The sequence below is a fragment of the Papaver somniferum genome, chromosome 2, assembly GCF_003573695.1.
Source record: "Papaver somniferum cultivar HN1 chromosome 2, ASM357369v1, whole genome shotgun sequence".
In the NCBI taxonomy this organism is placed as follows: domain Eukaryota; kingdom Viridiplantae; phylum Streptophyta; class Magnoliopsida; order Ranunculales; family Papaveraceae; genus Papaver; species Papaver somniferum.
The window spans coordinates 187,078,562-187,103,301 of record NC_039359.1 but is presented as its reverse complement, the minus strand read 5'-3'; the positions used below and the strand labels follow the sequence as shown (position 1 = coordinate 187,103,301).

Genomic DNA, 24,740 nt, shown 5'->3' with positions numbered 1-24,740 from the left:
CGAGATCTCATGGCTGGATCTTCGCGAGCCTTGTGGTAAATATCTTGCAGAAACTTCATGTCAGGATCATAAAGGGGATTAGACAAGACAGACGAGACCCTTTGCTTACCCTTCTCACAAGGGTAAGGATTTTCAGGGGATTCCTCAATATGAACCACCAAAGGAGGAGGAATAGGAGAATCAACAATATTGGAAGAAGAAGTTGTAAGAGGCTGGGAAGATTGGTGCTTTGGAAGAGTAGGTTGACTTGGAGAAACAACAGAGCTCCTAACCACGGTCATACTAGCCAGATCTAAGTTCCTACGCTTCCTCTTGGGCTCGCCAGAAGGAAGGACAGGGGAAGAGGTAGTCTGCAAAATAACAGGATCAATGCGATTGGTAAACAAAGGATCGTAACACGTACTTCGACAAAGTAAAGATACCTGATTTGAAAGGGAGGTCGAAGTAGGGTCACGTCTTTTCCGTCCCCCAGTTGGCTCGGAAGAAGGTTGTTTGATAAGGAGAGTATCACCCTATAAAGAATACAGGGTTAGAACTTAAGGTTACATCACAGAAAAGAGAGTGATGAGCGAAATGGATACCTGTTCAGCGTTAACATTCCTTTACTTGCGATCTTTGGGGAGACCAGCAACAGGCATCTCGTACTAAATAAAGGAGAAAAGGGGGCATGAGGACAGATTAAACTCAGGATGCGACTAAAGCTTAAAGGATGCAACAATACCTCAGCTGGCACGGACCACAGAAGCTTCCAGGGATCACAACCGGCGAGATAACAGTGTTTGGGAAGAGGACCCTAGCGAGGGATTCCCTTCTCGTCAACACCCCAAATGAAGGGTCCCCCAACCACAAGAGGAAACATCGTCCAGCCATTGTCGCAAGAAAGGCGAAGTTGGTCATTTCGCCCAGGCTTGAGGGGATCCACGTCTAACAGAAGATATTTGGATGGAGCAGAGATGGTATTCCGAATGAGATCGATACACTACTCCTGGTACTTCCTCTCGTTTGAAAACCTAGCCAAATAGTTAGCCACGAAATAATCCACATTGTAATCACGAGAGTCGTACTCCTCAGTTGATGACGGGAGTTACGAAATGCCGCCTTCTGAGCGGAGCCTAAATTCATTAGAGATACGAATTTCGTTGCCGGAAAGCTGGAAGGCCCCACACTGAAGCTTATTCAGAATCTCGAGAAAGACGGGGTTAGAAGGGTTGTAGAGGGGAAAAGATAACTCGGCTCTTAACTGACCGACGGTGACAATCATCTTGTATGCAGACCAAGTTTCAGACTGAATCCATCTATAGTTCAGTTCCATATCAGGAGTTGCAGAGATGGGAGGAACCACGGAGGAGTCAATGGCAGGGGTTAAAGACAAACCCATTATCTAGAAATCTGCTTGGAAATCCTCAAGAGCTTTGAGTGAAGTAGTGGTTGATACCTTCTTTGGAGCCATAATAATGAAAAGAAAGGCAAGAAAGTTGAGAGAAAATAATGGTAATTATAAGGGCAGAAACATGAGCAGAAGAAATAATAGCTTGAGTTTAGGGGGAAAAGAAGGAAAAAGAAACCCAAACTGGAGCTAAAACGAGATATTTATAAGCAAGTGGAAGGTTACCAGCAGAGCAAGTTTTCGGCACGTTCGAGGAAACTTGACCGTCAATAACCGGTTACCAGGAGAACGTGGTCACGTGGAAGCAAGAAGGTGGAGAACGTGGCGTCCAAGGGATCTCAACCGGTTCTTATTCCATTCTCATGAAATTCGAACGAAATAAGAAAAGGCAAAATGTAAGTACACAAAATAGGTTCGCCACGTGGCCGCACAGGAAGGCACGAGATAGGACTATAAAATCTCACTTAAAGATCTCGATCAGTGACTTGTCAAATCAAATGTCAGAATTACCTCGCCACTAACTAATAACACAAATCACGAAGAGGAAGCATCATAAAAACGAAACACCTCGTATAAGGAATCTAAACCGTGAATAATCAGTGGGAGTAACCAACAAGACATCAGCCACGAAATAAAGATGGACGAAGTAAGGTTACTTGACTGGAAAGAACTTGCGAAGTCAGTAAATTATGGAGCAAGAAAAGAGACAGATGTCCCGACAAATATCCAAAGTTGTCAGCGAAAGAGAGAGGAAAAATTTATGGAAAATGACCTGGGAGAAGTATAAAGCATCTCCACGAGATGCAGACGAATTAAAATGAGCTGTACACCATTAGGGTCGATTGGTCTATAAATAGGGGTCCTTGGGCAATGTATAGGGGGTCGGATTCTTTGGAGGGGAGATCTTTGTGAGAGATTAGGGTTTCCTTGTAGACAAGAACTTGTATTTTCACTACTTTGGGTGGTTGAACCATAAATAATTTCTTATCCGTGACCTTTATCATGTCTTAGATCGGTTTCTTTTCTTATTTGGGTGTGCTACTGGATTTCCAGTAGTTACACTTCTAGAGGTATCAGGCAGGGTGATTGTCTTTCGCCTTATATTTTTATATTTTATGCATGGAAGTTTTATCTTAGTTACTTCTCACGGCTGAATCTCAGAAGTCTATTCAAGGTTTTAAAATTAGGAAGGATAGTCCATCGACTTCTCATCAGTTTTTTGTTGATGATTGCATGCTTTTTTCCAAAGCTTTTGGTTTATGCTAAGAATCTTATGAAGATTATTAATATGTTTGCTAAATCCTCCGGTCAAGCTATAAACTTTGACAAGTCTGGGTTTATTACTAGCTCTAAAATGCATCATAAACACATAGAATTTCTTTCGAAATCTCTTAAAATGAAATTTTTGTGTAACTCTGAAAAATATCTTGGTACGCCTCTTTTTATCAATAGGGATAAAACAAAAAGCTTTCAAGTTTTAATTGAAAAGTTTTATTCTAGATTAAACTCTTGTAAAAAGACAAATTTAAATGTTGCTGGAAGAATAGTTGTGACTAAACATGTGTTATCCAGCCTCGATGTGTATCATATGGCGTGCTTTCCGCTTCCTAAGAAGGTAACCTCTAAAATTGATTCTATCCAGAGGGTCTTGGTGGTCTAAAAAAGATACTAGACATGCTGCTTATTTTAGATCTTGGGGGATATTGGTAAATCTAAACTCTGTGGTGGGTTGGGTATTAGAAAATCTTATGCCACAAATAGAGTTTTCATTGCTAAATTGGGTTGGAGGTTACTGCAGAATCCGGATCTTTTGTTAACTTGTTTTTTGAAGAATAAATATTATCCAAATCCGAATTTACTAGAAATTGATAAGGCTGCTGACTCATCTTCGTGGATTTGGAAAGGTATTGTAAATAGTTTAGGTTTCATTAAATCCAATATATTTATAAAAATTAATAATGGCTTGTCTACTAATATATGGCTCTCGAACTAGATTCTTTTTGAAGCTTCTCCTCCCGTGTCTGTTAATCCTTGTCATAAGGATTTTGTTTTAGTTAGTGATCTTATTGATGTTCGTAATAACTGCTGGAATTTGGGTTTGTTGAATGACTTATTCTCTCAGGTCCAAGTCAAGAAAATTTGTACTATTAGGTTAAGTACAAGGAAAAATGATAGGATAATGTGGGATCATACTAGGGATGGTAATTATACAATAAAATCTTCTTATAAAGTGTTTACAAGTGAAACAGTTTCTATGGATGAAGCTGGTTTTTGGAAAAAAGTGTGGAAATTAGATTGTCTACCGAAGATTAAGTTCTTTATGTGGAAATTTTTTTCTCAAGTAAATGTCTTGCTGAAGTGCTATAATACTTATATAGATGAAATTTGTCCGTTGTGTAAGCATGATGATGAATCAGTTATGTATTTGTTCTTTAAATGTCTTATTGCCTTGCATATCTGGTTCAGATTATCTCTACAACATTTAGTTTCTGTTGATGCTAATTGTTCAGAAGATGTATTCTTATATTGGTTTGATAAAGGTTTGGAAGTATCTCCTTTTGCTGTGAATTGGCCTAGTATTGGTGATATAGTAATGTGGTGCATTTGGAAACTGAGATGTGATGTTGTTTTTAAAAAAGTTAATATTGATATGGTTAAAACTATTTTGGGTATAAGAAGAATGATAAACACGTATATGTTTTCTCCTGTGGTTAATCAGAATGTTAGGAAAGAGTTAAAGATATTTAAAGAGGATGTGAATCATTTTATTTTTGTTGATGGTTCTTTTAAAGATTTTAATATGGGTATGGGTTTCATGTGGTGTGATACTTCAGGAAGGATAAGAGGTTGTGGTTCAGAATTTTGACTGATTCAAGATGCGGTTGGTGCTGAAACAGTTGCGCTTTTTTGGGCATTCTCTTGGACGCAAGAGAAAAATCTGTCTAAAGTAATTTTCGTTAGTGACTGTCTCCAACTTGTAGATTTTGTTAATGGGGATAGTAGTATTATCAGATGGAGAAGTAGTGATAGATTGGTAGATTGTCAGTCTGTATTTTCTAACAATAGAACTTTTAAAATTACGTATATTAAGCGTGTTAAAAATCGTCTAGCTGACCGACTTGCACGTCGGGCTAGGAAGTATTGTACTAAAGACTATTGGGTTTATTTTCCTTCTTTTTGGACACTCTAGTTAGAAGGAACCTCTAGTGGAAGTTTGTAATTCTCTTCTTGCTTAATATATAGTGTGTTTCTTACCAACAACAAAAAAAAAAAAAAGTAGAAACTAGCTCAAACTTATAAGGTCCTATGTGTACCACGACCATGCCAAATATACAATTTTGCCAGCAATGGAGGCAGTCAAAGCTAAATGATACCACCTCTGCTTCCTTATAAGTGTTATTATTACTTTTTCGTTTCAACCCAAAATAAGTAGTATAATATGCTATGTTTGAACGCTAAGATTAGCATTTGAAAATGACTATATATTCTTTGGTAGCCTAGGAAAAAACAAACAAAAACCCTTTCCTAAATGCCGGATAAACTAGTGCTGGAAGTATTAGTTATGCGTGGTGGCAAGAGTAAACATAAGATATGGCTTTTTATTTTCTTTTTCCTTTTATCAGAAAACTTCTTGCATTTGGTACAACTAGAAAACTTGTTTGAGCCTTTGAAAGTACATGAAACACGTTCGGTTGTTGCTGACCAACTTCAAATTTGATAATTGTGCAGGGTTCTGAATATGTTATTTCTGGTAGAATAGAAGGTGTTACGGGATGGGATATTGATAGGTATAAGAATATGGTTGGCGACCAAATTCATGACAAAACAAGACTGAAAATCATGCAAGCTTGTAATTCCTATTGGGATAACAATTACATAGTAGAGTTGCAATGTGCACTGATGATACTATTGAAAAAAAAAAGATAAAGAGTGGCAATAATCATCTGAAAAACTACATTACCTTATTTGGCTTTACTGAAACACCTCATCTACATGTATATTTACATTTGAAAGACAACCCAAAATTGTCTGCCTAAATTTCTTCTCGAATGTAATTGAAAATGTAACTCTGCTCTCGTTCCTGTTCAAGGGTTTCCTCCTTTTTCACAAAAAAACTCGCAAATCAGTATGAAAGGGTAGTTGTTTCCACTAATTTAGTTTGATTTTCGACGTTAACCCTTAAAGTGTACCTGTTAGGGGAATAATGAAATCAAATAACCTGCGCAGATAAGAGTTGTCTCAGCTGACGAAGGTGCTCCTCGTTCGAAATGTTTAGAGAGAGACGCAGATTTGTTAAGAGTGATTCTTGTTCCCAACTTAATGGGCCAGACGCATATAGTGCTTGAACAGTTGATTTATAAGCATGTAACTCTAATTTATGAACGCCATTGTCTTCATCGTCTGGTAATTCATCGTCGGCATAAGATTGTAAATAGTCCTTCTTAGACATAGATGGACAAACTGATCCAGCATCGTCAAAACAACTACCATCCCCATTCTTCGATGATATTTCCCAACTTCGGGGCTTATAATCTGGCAAATAATTACTACTACAACTAGCAACAGAGCATTCATTGCTATCTTCAGTAACAACCTTAACGGGCATTGAAAAGGGATGCAAAGAATAGTTGCAGTTCTTACCCATTTTAGCTTTCTTAGGAAGTCGACCACTATTTCCCACTTTCATGAGTGCTTTTCTCTTTCTACCACCTATCTCAGTTATTTCATCATGAAATGCTGACTCAAAATGGAGGTCAATATTTCTCTTCGACTTCTTCATAAGTTGGAGATTCTTGAACTTTTCCTGCTCCTCTCCATCTCTTACAGAAGGTTCTTTGAGAATAAGATGTTGTTGGGACCCTCTACCAAGGCCTTGGGCAAGACTTGAACACTTACGTAGAGTATCATTATTATCGTCGCGTCTTTCTCGACCTCCCTGTAACCAGTTTACAAGGTTGTTAACATTCCTTCCAAATAAAGATAAAATGTAAGACTTTGACAGTACTTCAGCATGTTAGCTATAAAACCATATTGATACACAGTCGGAACAGAAAATGCCAAGAACAAATTACACGTTCATCTACATTGATCCTAGCTTAATCAGGCCCAAGTGTTTTGGGCAAGATGGAGATAATATTAGTAAAGGAACAGAAAGATCGAAAGTAAGAGTTCCCCCAGCTGAACTGCATAGCTACGCCAATATCTAGATAATTGTACAAACCTAAAGTAGCATTCCTCTTACAAATTACATTATTATGCATGCTCAAAGCAACTTTGAACTTACAAATGTCTCCTAATGCCCTCATTGGATGATGGAGATACACAAAATGACAACAGACACTTCGAGCCAATGCTTAGTTGTGCATGTTTTTCAAGTTAGGAAAGTGTTTGATGCAATTATGTGCAACCAAAGCTTTGGCAACAAACAAAACATTTACCTCCATCAAAAATCATGAAAGAAGCTAAACATGAAAGATTATCAACTTAATATCGTCAGAACTAAACTAGAATAAATAAAAGCAGCAGTAAATGATTGGCTATAAAATGACTAAAGTACAATGGACATTCATAATCTACCTTCACAGCAGCAATCCATTCCCCATTTTGCCAAGTTTGTCGAACCCGTAAATTAGACTCATGAAATTCCTTTAGTCGGATTGACCCAACGAGTCTAATAACAACACGATTTCCGTTCATGACTTTTGCAATCTTCCCCGCTTTCCAGCAACTAAGATCGAAAACCTCAACAACATCACCAATTACCCATTCTCCGTCTCTTTTTGTTGGTGGTGGTATTGGTCTAACATCTCCTCGACAAACATTTTCTACAAGTGGTTCTCCTTTCGAGTTTCGAACCAAATTATAACTAACAGTGTATTGAGATCCAACTATATAAATTATTTTACCTGGATACCAACAGGACTCAAACTCTTTCTTTTCTTTTCTCAATACCTCAACTTTATTTCCTTGTTTGAACTTCATATCTCAAATCTGATTATGTTACTGCAATTCAAATCAAAAAAAGAGTTATACATACAGAATTGAACTCATTAATGATGAAAGCTTTCACCTTTGGACCAAAATTTTGAAGACACTACTAATCCAACTATCCGACTGTCAGTTTCATGTTTTTCTGTCAGCTTCAAATGAGGGTTCTGAATTAGTATAAGACTGAAGAAAAGCAAAAAAGAAAAGAACACCAATTTCTAACAAACTAACAGAATGAGTGATTTCAATAGAAAAGCATAAAACTTTTGCGAAACCAAGAACTAGTTACCGAACCTGAAACTACTAATAACGAGAAAAAACCCCTACCAAATTTAATTCAAAATATTAAAAAACATAATAGCATTTGTATAGATGGTTCACTAACAAGAAATGTAGAGTATAAGCATCAAAATAAAAAGTTTTTTTTAGGTAGGACAGAAAATACCTATTAAACAATCTTGATCAGAAACTGGTATTTTTTTTTCTGAAACAAACTTGAACCCAGGATTGATAAATGTTAAAACTAGACAAGAATAAAGGATTTTGCCCAAAAATAAAGACACAAATAAATTAAAATGTAAGAGCAACAAAAAAAAAAAAAAAAAAAAAAATTATTATTATTTATTTATTTTAGTAAAAATGAAATATATATACTGACCTGGGAATGGATCTAAAGAGTAGAGTGACGGTTAAAAACAGATTCAACGTTGTTGTGATGTTATGTTGAATTTCATGACCACATCTTTCATCAGAAATGGTGGGCTGTTGCTTTCCTAAAGAAATAAGAAAAGAACTCTGATGAAACAGAGTAACTTAAATTTGGAAGATAATTATAAAAATTAAATCCTGAATTTTGGTAAAATATCTAATTAATCTGATTAAATTTACTAATTAAAACTGTAAATTTCTTATTATAACTATATTTTGCTTTGACAGCTTAATAATGATAATTTCTGAAGGAAGCATTTGTTTGTTGCTAAAACCCCAAATTCAATTACAACAAATCTTTATGAAATTCTCCCCACATTGATGGTCAATGTGTGAATGACAAACATGAATTGACCATATCACACCCTTGTGTTATTTTATTTTTCTTGTCCATCTTTAGGTGGATTTTTTTTTCTTTTCTTGTCCATCTATGACCTACACATATTATTTGAGGTCTACCACTAGAAGATAAAAATAATAAAAAATTAAAGTAAAACAGGAAATTCCTTAATCAATTATTTTACTTATCGGTTAATGTGTCTCTAATTAATTAGTGTTAAGTCAGTTAATTAAGAGATGTTTAATTTTGTTAAACTAGAAATCAGCCGATCTTAATTCATCATCAAAACATGAAAAAAATTCGGCGGATGTTCATGCACCTGTAGACCGATTCTTGGCTGATGTTTTAGTTCGCGAAGAACACCCATAATCGTTGCATATTACACATAGCCTGATTGTAAGAATAGATAAGCACGATTTACACATAGACTGATTCCTAACACTGCACTAAAATAATCGGTCCATACAAGTGCTCATAAAAAACCGATTCTAGGTAGAAACTATACAAAAAGGTTGCGCATTTTTCACCAAGAATTGGTTTGTGTGGATATTTACATGAACGGATTATGGGCTTAACAGTTAAGAAAAGGCTATATAATCGGTTTATGTGCCACTCACATAATCCGATTCTAGCAACAACAAAAAAACATACTGAAAAATGGGCATTTCTTATATACCAGACTCGGTCGATATGGGCATGAACATCGACCGATTCTGGCTAAATGTTCTTCAACCAGAAAACACATATAAATAAATCAGTTGACGTGGTCATGAACATTGACCGGTTATCATAGGAATCATTAAATATGGACATGGACGTCGATCGATTATGGTTAAACACAGTAACCCAAGATTGTTTACAATTTTCAATTTTAAAATAGATAAATGATAAATCAATCACAAGTATGATTAAGAGTAATGGGTTGCAATCGACTATGTATAATTTTATTTTATTCAATTTTTAAATCGATCAATGTAGTTAGAATCGATTGATGAAGTTAGGTTTTAATTTTAGTTTGTGAGGGAAATGATTTGAATAGATTTTAGTTTTCAGAGGAATTGAATAGGTTTAAAATCTAAAAGGATAAGGCTTAGGATTCTGTTTTAATAGTGAGGGTAACTTGGTACTTTCACATAGTTTAGACACCCCTTATCCCCTTAATGTAGGTGGGTGAAGAAAATGATAAGTCTCAAATAATATGTGTAGGCCTCAAACTAGGGAGGTAGACAAATATATTTTGTGGGAATTACAATATTCCTTATAAGTTCTTTAGATGTTGCCAATTAAATCCTGAGTTCAAAGACATTCTGCATTGCTCTTGGTCTAAAAGGGTAAATGGTTCTCCTAGTTTTGTGGTTGTTAACAAACTCAATAATGTGAAGATTGATTTAATCAAGTGGGACATCAATTCTTTTGGGCATATTAAAACCACTATAGGTAGATTAAATGCTAAGTTAGAAAAGCTTCAAGCCATGCCTTACTCTCCTCAGATTGATGGATATATCCTTAGCTACTCCAAACAACTTGACTATTGGTATGAAATTGAACATTGTTTTTATAAGCAAAAATCCAGAATAAACTACTTCACCCTTTATGATAGGAATACTCACTTCTTTCATAATACTGTGAAACTTAGAAACATGTATAATACCATTCACACAATAAGAGATAATCAGGGAAATTGGTTAGAAAATAGAGATCAAGTTGTTGAGTTACTTACTAAACATTTTAAGTCAATCTTTACTTCCTCCAACCCTGGTCATAATGATATTGAGGAAGCTCTTAAGTCTGTTAGTCCCATTATTTCTAAGGACTTAAAAACTTCTCTGTAACTTCCATTCCTTCGATTAAGGAAATTGAGGATACTGTCAATACTTTAGCTCCTTGGAGTTCTCAGGGACCTGATGGGTTACCGGCTGGTTTCTTTAAGGATAAATGGGACATTTTCCAGGATGAAATTATCTCTCATGTGCAGAGTTTCTTCAAAAATAAGTTTCTCCTTAAGCAGTCAAATTGTATTTTTATAACTTTAATTCCCAAGGTTAAGAATCCTTCCTCTCCTCATGATTTCAGACGCATTAGTTTATCTAATACTATGTAAAAAATCATTTCTAAAATATTAACCAATCATTTGAAACCAATCTTAGACACTTTGATATCTCCTTATCAGTCAGCATTTGTTGCCAATAGGCAGATTCATGATAACATAATCATCACCCATGAAATTCTACATTCTTTTAAAAAGAAAAAAAAAACTAAAAATGGTCATATTGCTATAAAGCTTGATCTTTCTAAAGCCTTTGATATACTAGGATGGTCTTTCATTCTTGTTGTTTTCAAAAAGTTAGGTATTTCAGATGACTGGTGTCAAATGATATATCAATGCATTAGTATGGTTTCTTATTCGGTTCTGGTTAATGGTACTCCTGGTGCAACTTTCCTTCCTTCTAGGGATATTAGGCAGGGTGATTGTCTTTCGCCTTATATCTTCATTCTTTGCATGGAAGTTCTGTCTCAATTGCTTCTGAAAGCTGAAGAGAAAAATTTGATTTAGGGCTTCAAATTCAAGAAGAATGGTCCATCTATTTCTCATCTTTTTTTTGCCGATGATTATATGTTGTTTGCCAAAGCTTCTGTCACTTATGCTAGAAATGTTTTAAAGATTATAAATATCTTTGCTAAAGCCTCAGGTCATGCGATTAATTTTGATAAGTCAGGTTTCATTACTAGTGATAAAATGCATCATAGGCATATTAAAATCTTATCCAAAACTCTTAAAATGAAATTTCTTAGTAGTTTTGAAAAATACTTAGGTACTCCGTTGTTTATTGGGAAAGATAAAACAAAATCTTTCAAGTTTCTCATTGACAATTTTTGCTTTAGGTTAAGTTATACTAAGAAGACAAATCTCAATGTTGCTGGAAGAACAGTTGTCACTAAGCATGTGTTATCTTCCTTAGTTGTTTATCATATGGCATGTTTTCCTCTTCCTAAGTCTGTCACTTCTAAAATTGATACCACTCAGAGAACATTTTGGTGGTCTAAAAGGAATCCTAAACACGCCACATATTTTCGTTCTTGGGGGATATAGGTAAATCTAAATTAAGTGGTGGTTTAGGTATTAGGAATACTCATGCTACTAACAAAGTCTTCATATGTAAACTTGGCTGGAGAATCTTGAAAAACCCAAATATTTTACTTGCTTCCTTTCTTAAAGATAAATACTTTCCAAATCAGAATTTGTTGGAGATAGACATGGCTGCTGACTCTTCTTCCTGGATCTGGAAAGGTATTGTAAATGGGTTATGATTCTTCAAGTCTAACTCTGTTGTAAAAATTAATAAGGGGGCTTCTACCAATATCTGGAATTCAATCTGGATTCCAGGTTATAGTAACCCTCAGTCGTCTTCTCATCCTTCGCAAAGTAATTATACGTATGTTAATGAACTAATTGACTCTCATAATAACTGCTGGAACTATAACCTGCTTTCTACTCTTTTTCCGCAAGAGATTGTTACTAGAATTAAATCTATTAGATTAAATCCCAGTCACAATGATTCTTTAATGTGGGCTCACACAAAGGACGACAAGTTACAGTTAATTCAGCTTATATAATATTTGTGAATGATATAATTTCGTCTGAGGTTTCTGGATTTTGGAGAAAAGTTTGGGGTATTTATTGCTTACCGAAAATCAAGTTCTTTTTGTGGAAAATATTTGCTCATGTGCTCCCTGTGAATACATTGCTTCAGTTGTATAACCAGGAGATTGATGTCTTGTGTCCCTTATGTCATAATAAAGAAGAAACAATTATGCACTTGTTTATTGAATGCCCTATTGCTGCTCATGTTTGGTTTGGAATATCTTTACAACACCTGATTTTAACTGATATGGAATGGATTGATGATTTATTTTGTATTGGCATAGTCCTGATTTTGCTGCTTCTCCTTATAAAGTTTCATGGCCTTCTGTTGGTGCTATATTGATGTGGTGTATTTGGAAGTTGAGGTGTGATGTGCTCTTTAAGAAGAAATCGATTGACCTGCCCCGTGTTATTTTGGATACTAAGCGAATGATTTACTCTTAAATTGCTCTCCAGCACTGTCCCTATGTTATTTGTAAAGATATTAAAATAATGTCTGCTGAAGTGGATCATTTCATTTTTATTGATGGTTCCTTTAAAGATTTTAAAATGGGAATGGGTGTCATCTGGTGTGATTGTGCAGGAAATGTAAGAAGTTCGAGAGCTGACTTTGGATTGATTTCAGATGCGGTAGGTGCTGAAGCTGCTAATCTAATTTTGGCAATACTTGGGCAGAAGAGATGAAGCTCTCCAAAGTTGTTCTTGTTAGTGACTGTCTCCAACTGGTGCATTTTGTTAATGGAGTCAGCTGTAATATAGAGTGGCGGAGCGGTGATCTTCTTGAACAATGTCGGTATTTATTATCTAAGTGTATTTCCTTAAAAACTGTGTATGTTAAGCGTCTAGATAATTTTTTAGAGGATCGACTTGCACGTCGAGCTAGAACAAATAGTCTAAAAGGTCTTTGGGTCTCCATCCCTTCCTTATTAAACTCTTTGATAAGGAAGGTGAACCTATCTGATGTTTGTAATTCTCTTCTTTGTTAATGCCATGGTGTGTTTCTTAGCAAAAAAAAAAAAGACAAACATATTTCAGTTCTAACTAACTAAGTAAGTTTTTTTTTTTTTTTAATTATTGATGATATATTTGGTATCAACAAGTGTGCTATTTGATAAAATTTTTCTTGAAAGTCACTATGTAATAAGTTTTTTTGGTATAAATGGATTGGTTAGTTTAACATAAATAAAACAATTGTATCATGATAAACTTTTTGTTACAAACTAGAAAAAGCAAAGAACAAAATAATAAATGAACGAAAAAAGTATTTCTTTAGAATTGTCTACATAGTAAGAGATTCTCGTATGACTCACGAGATTTGGTAAGTAGAAAGTGTATCCTTTTAAAACTTGAGGCCTATAATATTTTTCTCCCACTGAATGGGATGTGGAGTGTCTAAATGGGTGAAACTACTAAATTATCCTATATTAATACCTATTACTCTAATATATTTTCATTTCCGTGACAGAGTCTCTATCAACCGATTCTTCTCTTCTATTTTCCTCTTTTCTCCCCTTTGTTTTCATTGCCAAACTAAAACATCGACGATTCAAAAGCCGATTAATCATTTTTTTTGTCATGTATCACTACGATGACAAAGAAAGAAAGCAAATCAGTGGAAGTACTCTACCTGGTGAAAGTGATCCCGAAGGTACGGAAGCGATTCGAAATAACAATCGAATAAGAAAATGGTTACGAAAGATGAAGAACCCTAAGTGCAATACAAGCAGAACAAATTTCTCAAAAAGGTACTTTTTTATCAACCCATTCATCTTAATTAAGTTTTATCAACATGCACAAACTCATAAAATTTAAAAAAGAATTAGAATTTAGGTTTTCTGTGTTTAACCAGAATCAGTTATGTTTATATTCACGTTGACTGACTCCTATATTAATCGGTCGATTTCATGCTCATTTTGACCGAATGTTCTTGATGTTCCTCGTAGTCTAAGAACATCAACAGAAGATCGATGGAAACAGTATTCATATCGCCCGATTATGTGATGAAGAAATTGACATGTTTTATTGTTCTTTTTTGGTACAACCGGTTAACGTGAATGTCCACATCGGTCGATTATAAAGCATGGCATTTCTCTAATGTCAAACCCATAATCACTCAAGATAAATAGTTGTTAGAGCATTGCTTGGTTGAACCTACAAGTATTGGTATGTTAAGCTTGTTGTCAATGTTAGTTTACTAAAACTATTACTTGATTTAAGTCTACTAAAGTCAGTTTCGGACTAGGATTATATTAGGTAGTTGAGTATTAAAATTCACCAAATAACCCTTGAAGATTGAATATCGATAATCATTCAAAGAGATTAACTAGGACTTCAATTAATACTTATTTTGTTTAGAAATCTTATTTATTCTAAAGTGCTCACTCTTTGGAACAATTTCTATGACGGCAAATATACATTTGTGTATATACCCGAGGAGAGTTGAACCTAAGAATTTAGTGAGGGAGACCATTGAATTTAGAAAGGTCTATATTTGTAATAAATGAAAATATGAACTCAACGAGCCAAGAAATACTCAATTGTATGATGAAGAAGTTATGAGTGAAATACTAAAGATGAAAACGTGTGGCTAAAAGTTGATATAGGGATTTATGAGAGAGAAGGTTCCTGATTATTTATTTTTTGTTACAGTTTGCGAATTAAAGAACCATGGAACTCAACATGAAAAATGTGTTTAAAGTCTTCTTTTAGTCGAGTTTTTAATGTTTTTTCTCATAGACAAGGTGGCTACTCTTCGACACGCAATCTATTATCGTGTTTGTCTAGTTTCTAAACTGTGATATTTTGTTCCTTCCTAAGCTAAGTTTTAACTAATCTTATCTTATTAAGAGAAAATTACAACTTGATAAAATACAATTTATGATAGTAATTATTTATCTAATTATCTAAAATAATATTGTACAACTTAGGAAAGACTCTCAATGTAAGAAATGTTCAAACTAAGGAAACAAACTTGTTTTATATCTAAGGATAAAACTTGTTCTAGGAAACATTGAGATTGCTTCGAATCAAAGTAGTTTGTGAACAAGAAAACTAGTTCGCGAACCTGCTTTGAATGCAAGCAACGTAGCCCTGATCATTCACAATAAAAATAGGATTCATGTAGATACACAAACCATCCATATGTGTGTCTATTCTAAGGTTTTTTTCCACTACTTCTATTTTACATGAACAAGAATTATACTTTGAAGACTTTACTTGGGGATCGTACAACACGAGTTAGCAATCTTCTTCGTTGGTAGTTATGGAACATGTATCTAGCTGATTATAATAATTCTTTTATATTCTAAGGTCCTTTTATTTTGTTATAAGTACATCCAAGGATTGTTTATCATAAACCCTAGATTTGATAGATTTCAAACTAACATCGTATATCAACACTAGTTGTTCGAAATCTAGATTAGAAAGTAAACTTCCAATAAGGTGTCACACAAAAGTCTTAAGAAGTTTAGCAAGATATATCTAGAATTTTTATAGTTGATCTTTTTGTAGAATCAATTATCTATCTCTATATGTTTTGAAGAGCATAAACCCTAATTCTACTAGTTTGTTTAAGTATCTATTTTTTACCTAGTAATTCTTCAATGAAAACAAAAGAATTCTAAATGAAAATCAAATAGGTGTTCTATTGGAGGTAGAACAACTAAAAGTTTTCTCTTCGCCCCAAGCAACTCCTAGGCTTTTAAAGGATGCAAGTTACTGGATTCAAGTGCATAGAGTCTTGCGAGATCCAATAGACATAAGGAGCATGGGTGAAGCTGAATTTCTTGGAGGGTTAGTTCGGTCGAAACAAGATTCTAGTCCTAAGTATAATAGAATGTTTGTGTTTATAGCCGCTTAATACAATATGGGGGTTCAATCTAGACGAGAATTTTTTCCACCACATTGCAGTTTTCCTCGTTAACAAACTTCTATGTGTCATGCTTTACTTTTTACTTCCGTATTATAATCATGTTTGTAATATTTAAAGTAAAATAAAGTAATCGAAGAGTCAACTTTGTATATTTCGGTTCTTGAAAAGTAAAACAAACAAGACTTGTTATTGGTGGAATTTGGATCTTAAAAATGATCATTCTAGGTTGTCCTTGGAAATTGATTTTTGAGATTATCCAAAGAATTTGTCTTATAGGTTCACGTAAGAAAATTTGTGGTGTACTTAGTACTCTCTCATTTTCAATTGGTATCAGAGCAGGAAAACTCGTTTAAGACTTAACAGTCCGTGTTTGTAGCGACATGACCTATGAATATAAATCGAATATGGAACCCGCAGGTTACAATTTTGTTAAAATTTTGGAATTAACACTTGACGAAACCTCCTCATCAAGATCAAAGTTTGAAAATTTTCATGAAATCATCACTTTCAGTGAATCTACTAAACAAGTTAATCTTATTAAATATGTAGAAACTGTTAATAATTGGGAAGCGCTCCTAGTAAGACAATTGGATGTAATTTTAATGAAGATGACTCAAATATTGATAAAGATATAAATGAGGAAATCTTTTTGATTGAGATGGGAAAATGTATTAGGGTAAACAAGAATCAGTTCAGAGATAATGTAGCTCTTTCACATGTAATTCAAGCGGTGTAATTATTGTAGTTATCACCTATTATCATACATTGATGCAGGTGTGGATATACTTGTACTTACCAAAGTATGTTGAAAGGGTCCCCGTGAACAAAAAATGGTACGGTGTTTGTTTTGGAGATCGATACTCCTTCAATGGTAAGACGAAGAGTTTGAAAAATATATTTTCGGATTTGAGACAACTATTGTACAAATTGACGACGACATATGTTGTCTTTTGTTGTTACAAGAAAGAAGTAGCGAAAAAAGGATAATTGGGTGTGAGGAACAACGTTATTTTAGACCTCTGTTTCACTTCAAAGGATGTATAATGTACAAACCGACGAGAGTAGTTAGACAATATGGTGGCATACAAAATATCCCTTATGAATCTTGAAAAGACGAGGGTACACAAATACACCACAATATTTTATTTATGAACCTATAAGTCCTCTACCAAATGTGTTCGTCTATAGACAAAGTCGAGACAATATGACAATTTGGTTCAGACTTTGTGTGATCGTCTATGGATACAAGATCGAGACAATACTACAACAAAGTGTGTACTTGATAATAGGTTCAGTAATGACCAACCAATATAGGATTACTATCAAGTATTGCGGAGTTAAGATAAAGTGAAATTTACTTTAATTATAATAAAACAATTATAATGCGGAAAAGTAAACTAAATGTGTTAGAGCATTGATCGGTTGAACCCACCAAGCGTTGGTATGTCAAGTTTGGTTGTCATATTTTAGTGAATCAATACTCATGTTAAGAGTCGCTTGATTATGTACTAGAGTCAACTTCGTATGGGTTAGATTGAAAGTATTAGGATATGAGACATTACAAGTATTGCGAAGTCTTGAAGATGTGAAGAACCAAGGAGATACAACGACAACAATCATCCTTCCACTTGAGGTTAGTGATATTTGACTTGAACTGTTTCATTTCCTAATGTATCTTTCAAGTCGTGCATATTGAAAACATAACTTCGAAGCATATGTGAACTCTAGATAGACATAGTATTAAGGAATACAATACGAGGTTTATTGCTTAAATATTAAAATTTGTAGATAAGACATCGCCATAATCATTTGAATGTTATTGTGATTATGTATGGGTATGAGGTGAGGATTTCATCCTAGGGAACAATGTTTACATGTGTTCTAAGGAAGTAAGTTCATAAACTTGTTTGTGAACCGAAAAAGAAATTTCCAGGTGTTATTGGTTTTGTTATTCATTGCATATCTTATGAACAACCAATATGTGTGATAGAGTGTAACCGCTCACAACTTGTTGTGTTCTTGGTAGAACTATTCACAAAGGCCTGACTTATGTATTGGCATAACTTTTATTAGTAAAAACGATCTTAAGTAATCACCTGTGGTATGATCGGATTTTGTATGTATAACCAATTAAAAGTAAAGGGGGAACCGATCTTTGTAAGGGGTGCAGTACATCAAAGGGAACCGATCCTTGTATGGGTGCAGCAAGGTTTATAGCAGAAAGGGGAACCGATCCTATGGACATGTGCAACACGTTTTTAGGCAAAACGGAACCGATCCTATGGACATGTGCAACACACATAAGTTAGATACCATATATATGTGGGGAACCGATCCTAGTACCTAGTCAATCGAATTTTTGGAAAGCTAGTGTGACTATGCACAGTACTCACATGGAGGTAGAACCGAAACTTGTTTTGGTAGAACCGTAAACCCATGATTATGATTGAATGTTGGTTTGATCAATCACATAGTTCTTGAAAGTCAGATGAACCAATTTTAAACTTGTTTGGAAGTGTGGGAAATCGGTTTGAAGGTTGTAAGTGTGAAAGAGAACTTACAAAGTTATGATGTCGACAAACTTTGAACACGTGTTGTGAATGTTTATTTCTTTAATTTTTCAAAGATATTCCTTAACGGATAAGGGAAGAGAATCCCAGGATCGAAACATAAGTAAGTTAAGAATCTTTTAATTAAGGTTATTAATTTCATTTTATAGGGAAATTACAAAATTAGTAATGTGCATTTACTAATTAGTTTTCCGGGAGATTTCAATCGTTATTTTTGGACAGTGCATTTCCGGGAATTATGGAAACCTAATTTGTGCTTTAATGAATATCTTGAGAATATTTTCAGTTTTGTAAATTCCTTGGTGTCCAAACATCCTTGTCTATAAATACTTGAAGTTTGCTTTTCTAGCAAACTAATCCTTCGTAACAACAGATTTACTCTTTTGTTGTTGTTACTGGTGTAGCCGCCTATTCGGAGAGGAGAGTAACCTAATTAGGCGAAATCTCTTACGGACGCTCAGTTTAAAGTCTTCTTTTGGATTGAGAATCTCTAGCGCGACCCGTTGGTGGAAAACTAGATAATTGCGGTTTATCTTTTGTTTTCGATTGATTTGATTGACTAACGGTGGTTGAAATATGATTGCACCTAGTTTGTTTATTCTTGAGAATCTTCTCTTCTCATATATGATTCACTCAAACTAGTTCAGAGTTTCGACGTGGATCTTTAGACTGTTGTTAGTTTTAAAGACGATCTTGTGATAATCCATTGTTAACAGACTCCATTCTGTGCGTGATTGATCCCAAGAGATTCAAGTGATTGTGTGCAGGTTTTTATTAAAGATTTAATAAGATTTGAAGACAAATAAGATATTGAAGATCTGTCTTGGGTTTTATAATCTTCGGTGTGCATAATACTTGTTTCGGTAAAAGAGGATCCAATTAATAATCGGTTTATCCTTGTGGTAGATTGGATTGATTAATTGAGTAGATCGACATGAACATGGTTCTTCGGATTAAAGGTGTTGTTGGCTTAATCTTAATCGATTACCTTTGGGTGATTGAACATAAGATAGATCTAAGGACCCGACGAAGGAGTTTATGTTGAGATAAATGGAAGAGCCTTTGTCCGACTCATATCACTTGGTTGAATAGAGTTGATACCAAACAGATTTGTTGTTATTTTAAAGTTTGGAATACGAACCAAAGGAATTTTTCCAAGTACGCGACTTATTTATAAGTTGGAGGCATGGGAATACAGAAGGAACTAGGTGAATTATAGGGTTAGTGACTTGGTCTCAACTATACGAAGTTAGTGTAAGTTTGTGTAGCGGCTTAATTCTGAGAGTATTCAATTATGGACTAGGTCCAGGAGTTTTTCTGCATTTGCGGTTTCCTTGTTAACAAAATCTTGATGTGTTATTTACTTTTATATTCCGCATTATAATTGTTTTATTATAATTAAAGTAAATTACACAAACATTAATTCCTATTTACTTGATAAGCAATCCTATTGTGTTTTGTTAAGTTCGAACCTTTGTATCAAGTAAACATACTTCGTTGTTGTATTGTCTCGATCTCGTATCCATAGACAATCACACGAGGTGCGAACCGATTAGTTGTATTGTCTTGACTCAGTCCACAGACAATCACTTTCGGAAAAAGGACTTATAAGTAGGAAATTTTTTAGCTTGAGGTATATTTGGGTACCCTCGCCTTTTCAATTGGTATCAAAGCAGGAAAACACGAAAAGATCTAACAATCTGTGTTTGGTGCGATCCAACCTATAAGAATGAATCTGGTCAGTGATTCAGTTAACGTTCCACCAAGATGTAATGGAACTAATTATCCATTATGGAAATCGACTATGAAGGTCTTTCTTCAATCCCGAGATTTTAATACATGGCTATTTATCGAAGACGGATACCAACGTCCGATAGACTATTCAGAGTCAGAGTTCAAACGACTAGCGTCATATACTCTTGAAGAAAGGATTCTTGCAAAAAAGAATTCAGATGGTTTAAATGCCATTATACATACAGTTAGTGATGACCTTCTACATCATGTACTGTCTTGTAGAACTTCTAAAGAAGCATGGGATATTCTTGAGACTGTATCCGAAGGAGATGAATCTGAAAAAGAAGCTAGACTTCTCATCCTTTCATTTGAATGGGAACATCTCCATATGGATGATAACGACACCTTTGAGGAGGTTAACTCTAAACTTTCTGAGATTGTTAATGCATCTTTTCTCCTTGGAAAGGCAATACCTGAAAAGGAAATAGTATGCAAAATTCTCAAATCGTTACCATCCAAATACGAGTCTAAGAAGCATGCCATAATAGAAGGGAATGATCTTTCTACACTTTCTCGAAGCTCTCTTGTAGGAAAGTTAAAGATCTTTGATAGAGAAATTTTGTTGAAGAATCAAACTGAAAAACGTTGCCAAAAGGTTATGGCACCTGTTGAAAAGGAGCTTGACTCAACTATTGTGCATCTTGCGCAACGAATTAAGAACATATTATCCTGTGATAAATGTATTCCTGATACTCTATCAGTTTGCCATAGAAATGGTAATGATGAATTTCAATGCTTCAAGTGCCGTAGATTCAGACATATGGAAAAACAGTGCCCCAACAGAAAAACTGGAAAGTGCAATAGAGCGTATGTTTCCACTCTTGATGATATTCCGGAGGAACTATCCAATGAAGAAATATCTAATTGCAATGCACTTGTTGCTAACTCTAATTATGATGTTTTCAGTAAGTCTAATCAACTTTTAGAAAAACTTGAGTTGGAAATTAAGAAAAGTGAAATGTTAATCCTAGATCTTGAAAATCAGCTGAAATTCATTTCAGATCAATCCTGTATGGTAGAATCTGAACCAGAAAAATTGGGTGAAATACCAAGAGAATCAGAAACCAGTTTTTCTGATGACACAACAAGTTTTCCATGTGAAGAAAATGATCTCGCTACAATCCTTTGCGAAATCAAACTTATCCAGGCTCTTCAAAAAGGGATAAGGAAGACTGGTAAAGTTCTTGGCTTACAAAAGATGATTGGAAATTCTCGCAATAACAAGAGAGAGGGAGAACCTATGGAAACACAATCCACTGTGTTGATTAATCATCCTAAAGATGTTTTTGCTAAGATTGGTGAGAATATTTCTCACCTCAACACACACTGATTGTGTTGAGTTTTGCATCATCACTTGTTGCCCAAAATTCTGATTGTGAGGAAGCATAAATTTGGGCAAGATATTCATGATTGTTTCTCTAGTTAAAAATATTGAATATTTCTTATTTTTGGGATAGAAAAATTTTGGTTTCCTTAAACCAATTTTTTTATATATTCCTTGATTTTCTCCCATCTTATAAATATTCTTGTCCGAAAGGAGATTATCATATTTCAGTGGAGAAATCGGTTAAAGAAGAATCATCTCTTGGTGATCTAGCACTCTGTGACTGAAACTCATGATGCTCCTCTTCATGAAATCTCTCAAGCCTCTCTAAGGAAACAAATTCACCCTGTTAAAGGTTGTATTAGGTATCATGAACTGATGATAAAGGATTCAAAAGAAGTACTAGCAAACCTTCATTCTCAACTGCTGGAGATGAGCATATCTACTGAAAGAGGAAGTACTCAGAGGAATTTGAATCTAGTTTTTGAAAGCAATCTTCACAAGAAATGAGAGAGTATAATAGAAATCAATTGTTGATTTCTTTCATTGATTGTATTGGTCTATTATGAATAAAATTATTTGATTAGTAATTTTTCTTGTGATAGTTTTCGGTTTACATAGCCTGTGCTTAATTGCTTTTAATTTATTGCTATTTATGTTTATGGGATGCTTGATTTCGGTTTTACTACCTTAATATTCGATCTCATATATTGTGAACCCTTATGGTTTGGGTAACTTTTTGATTTAGCGGGATTAAGTTCTAGCCCTAGTAGGTAGGCTTTATCAACGGATCATGAGGGGTTCTGATAGAAACAATATGTGAAAAAGTCACAATATGTTGAATCGGTTTTGTTTTAGCATAAAAGCATATGTGTTTCGACGGTTTTCAACTTTTGCTTGCAATTGTTAAAAACGGTTTTCAGCCTTTCTCTGGTAAAGGTTGAGGTGTGTTTTTATTCTTTTGTTTATGCATATGGATGACAACGTGGTGATATTTCGATACCAATTCTCCCTGGACGAAGATGCTATCATATTGGAGAAGTGGATGCGAAATTTGAGGTAACAATCTTGTTAGTTAATTGTTTTCCTGTTTAAGAAAAGCCTGAGTTTATATTATATATATTTGTTGCTTTTTCTTAACGAAATTTCGGTTCAATTGATATTTATTCCATGATGTGTGTGTGGATGTGTGTTTCAATTGGTTTTGGTTAAGAAAAACTATTGTTATCTTGCTTTATTGTGTGGTATAAATTGTTTAGGCTTACAAAGTTTCGGTACAATTTATGTGTGTGTTATTCAATTGGTTCCGGTTAAGAAAAACCATTGTTATCTTGATTTTGTATAGTATCAATTGTTTAGGCTTACAAAATTACGGTGCAATTGCGGTGCTTTTAATGTCTATATCATTTCAATTGCTTCCGGTTGAGGTGAATAATTATGCAAGTTGATTTATTTTAGTTTGTATGAATTATTTATGGCTTAACGAAATAATTTGTGTACGGGATGAGTTGTTTAGTCCAATTCGATTACGGATAAGAAACTAAGTTAATTCTGATCTTAGTTTGTCTTATCAAAGTGAGGTTTCGGTTATTCAAGTCTAATCGAATGCCTAAACAAGGAATGCTAGTTAACTAACCTAGTACTTGTCTTATTTAAAATTGAAAGGTCTGAGTTTTTATGGATAATTAAAACCTGATTAGAAAAATGGAGTTTATCTTTATTTTGGTAATATCGAATTAAGCGGTTGTTCTTGAACAATTGGTTTAGCAAAGGGACTAATGTGATTAGTTGTTTTTGGTTTGCTAAACAAAATTTGAAAAACTGTTTCGGACAATTATTTCCTTGGTAACATATCAAAATAAGACTACTTGTAGTTTCGGTTTTGATATTGGTTATCAGAACGTGATGTGTGGAACCCTCGTGCCTAACTCTACAAGTATGCAAGTCTATTAGATTTGTAAGATTCTTTTCGTGTTGTCATTTTTTTTTCGTTTCTTTGTCATTTTTGTGACAAAAGGGGGGAGAAATATATGGAGTAAACAGGTGATGCTGCATTGGTTTTATATTGATTGGCATCGCTAGGGAAAAGAACATTGGTACTTGAATGTTTTATCTAACGAAAGAGTGAAAGCACAGACTAAGGGGGAGTAACATGTCATATATATTGGTATAACAAAGACGTGCGGATTGAATATCTACCTATCTTCCTTATGGGGAGTATTAGCTTTGTTATTATAATGTCAACAACGACATTTTCAAGGATTGAATGTAAGCAGTTTTACTGTGCTGTTGAATCGGGAATCAAGCGGATTGTAATGAATTTTTGTAATTTGTTTATCCATATGATGTAAGAGTTTTGTTACATTAATTTACAAAGGGCGAGATTTTTAGAGAATTGCTCGGTTGAACCCACCAAGCGTTGGTATGTCAAGTTTGGTTGTCATATTTTAGTGAATCAAAACTCATGTTAAGAGTCGCTTAATTATGTACTAGAGTCAACTTCGTATAGGTTAGCTTGAAAATATTAGGATATGAGACATTACAAGTATTGCGAAGTCTTAAAGATGTGAAGAAGCAAGGAGCTACAACGACAACAATCATCCTTCCACTTGAGGTTAGTGATATTTGACTTGAACTGTTTCATTCCCTAACGTATCTTTCAAGTCGTGCATATTGAAAACATAACTGCGAAGTATATGTGAACTCTAGATAGACATAGTATTAAGGAATACAATACGAGGTTTATTGCTGAACCATTAAACTTTGTAGATAAGACATCACCATAATAATTTGAATGCTATTGTGATTATGTATGGGTATGAGGTGAGGATTTCATCCTAGGGAACAATGTTTACATGTGTTCTAAGGAAGTAAGTTCATAAACTTGTTTGTGAACCGAAAAAGAAATTGTCAGGTGTTATTGGTTTTGTTATTTATTGCATATATTATGAACAACCAACATGTGTGATAGAGTATAACCGCTCACAACTTGTTGTGTTCTTGGTAGAACTATTCACAAATGCCTGACTTATGTATTGGCATAACTTTTATTAGTAAAACCGATCTTAAGTAATCACCTGTGGTATGATCGGATTTTGTATGTCTGGCCAATTAA

At 34.4% G+C, this 24,740-nt stretch overlaps 1 protein-coding gene across 6 annotated transcripts; it reads right to left on the bottom strand.

The window, feature by feature from the left end:
* Positions 1-5,267: 5,267 nt before the first annotated feature.
* On the bottom strand, positions 5,268-8,223 carry LOC113350012. 6 transcript variants are annotated; one of them, XM_026594069.1, is made up of 4 exons: positions 8,034-8,223; positions 7,821-7,859; positions 6,965-7,390; positions 5,268-6,323 (listed from the first exon to the last, which is right to left on the bottom strand). In XM_026594069.1, exons 3-4 carry the CDS (start codon positions 7,367-7,369, stop codon positions 5,598-5,600), a joined length of 1,131 nt encoding a protein of 376 aa, XP_026449854.1. In that variant the 5' UTR covers positions 7,370-7,390; positions 7,821-7,859; positions 8,034-8,223; the 3' UTR covers positions 5,268-5,597. The 6 variants fall into 6 exon arrangements, with proteins under 6 accessions (XP_026449854.1, XP_026449853.1, XP_026449855.1 ...); XM_026594068.1 differs by lacking the exon at positions 7,821-7,859 and having other exon boundaries at positions 6,965-7,520; XM_026594070.1 differs by lacking the exon at positions 7,821-7,859.
* Positions 8,224-24,740: the final 16,517 nt, after the last annotated feature.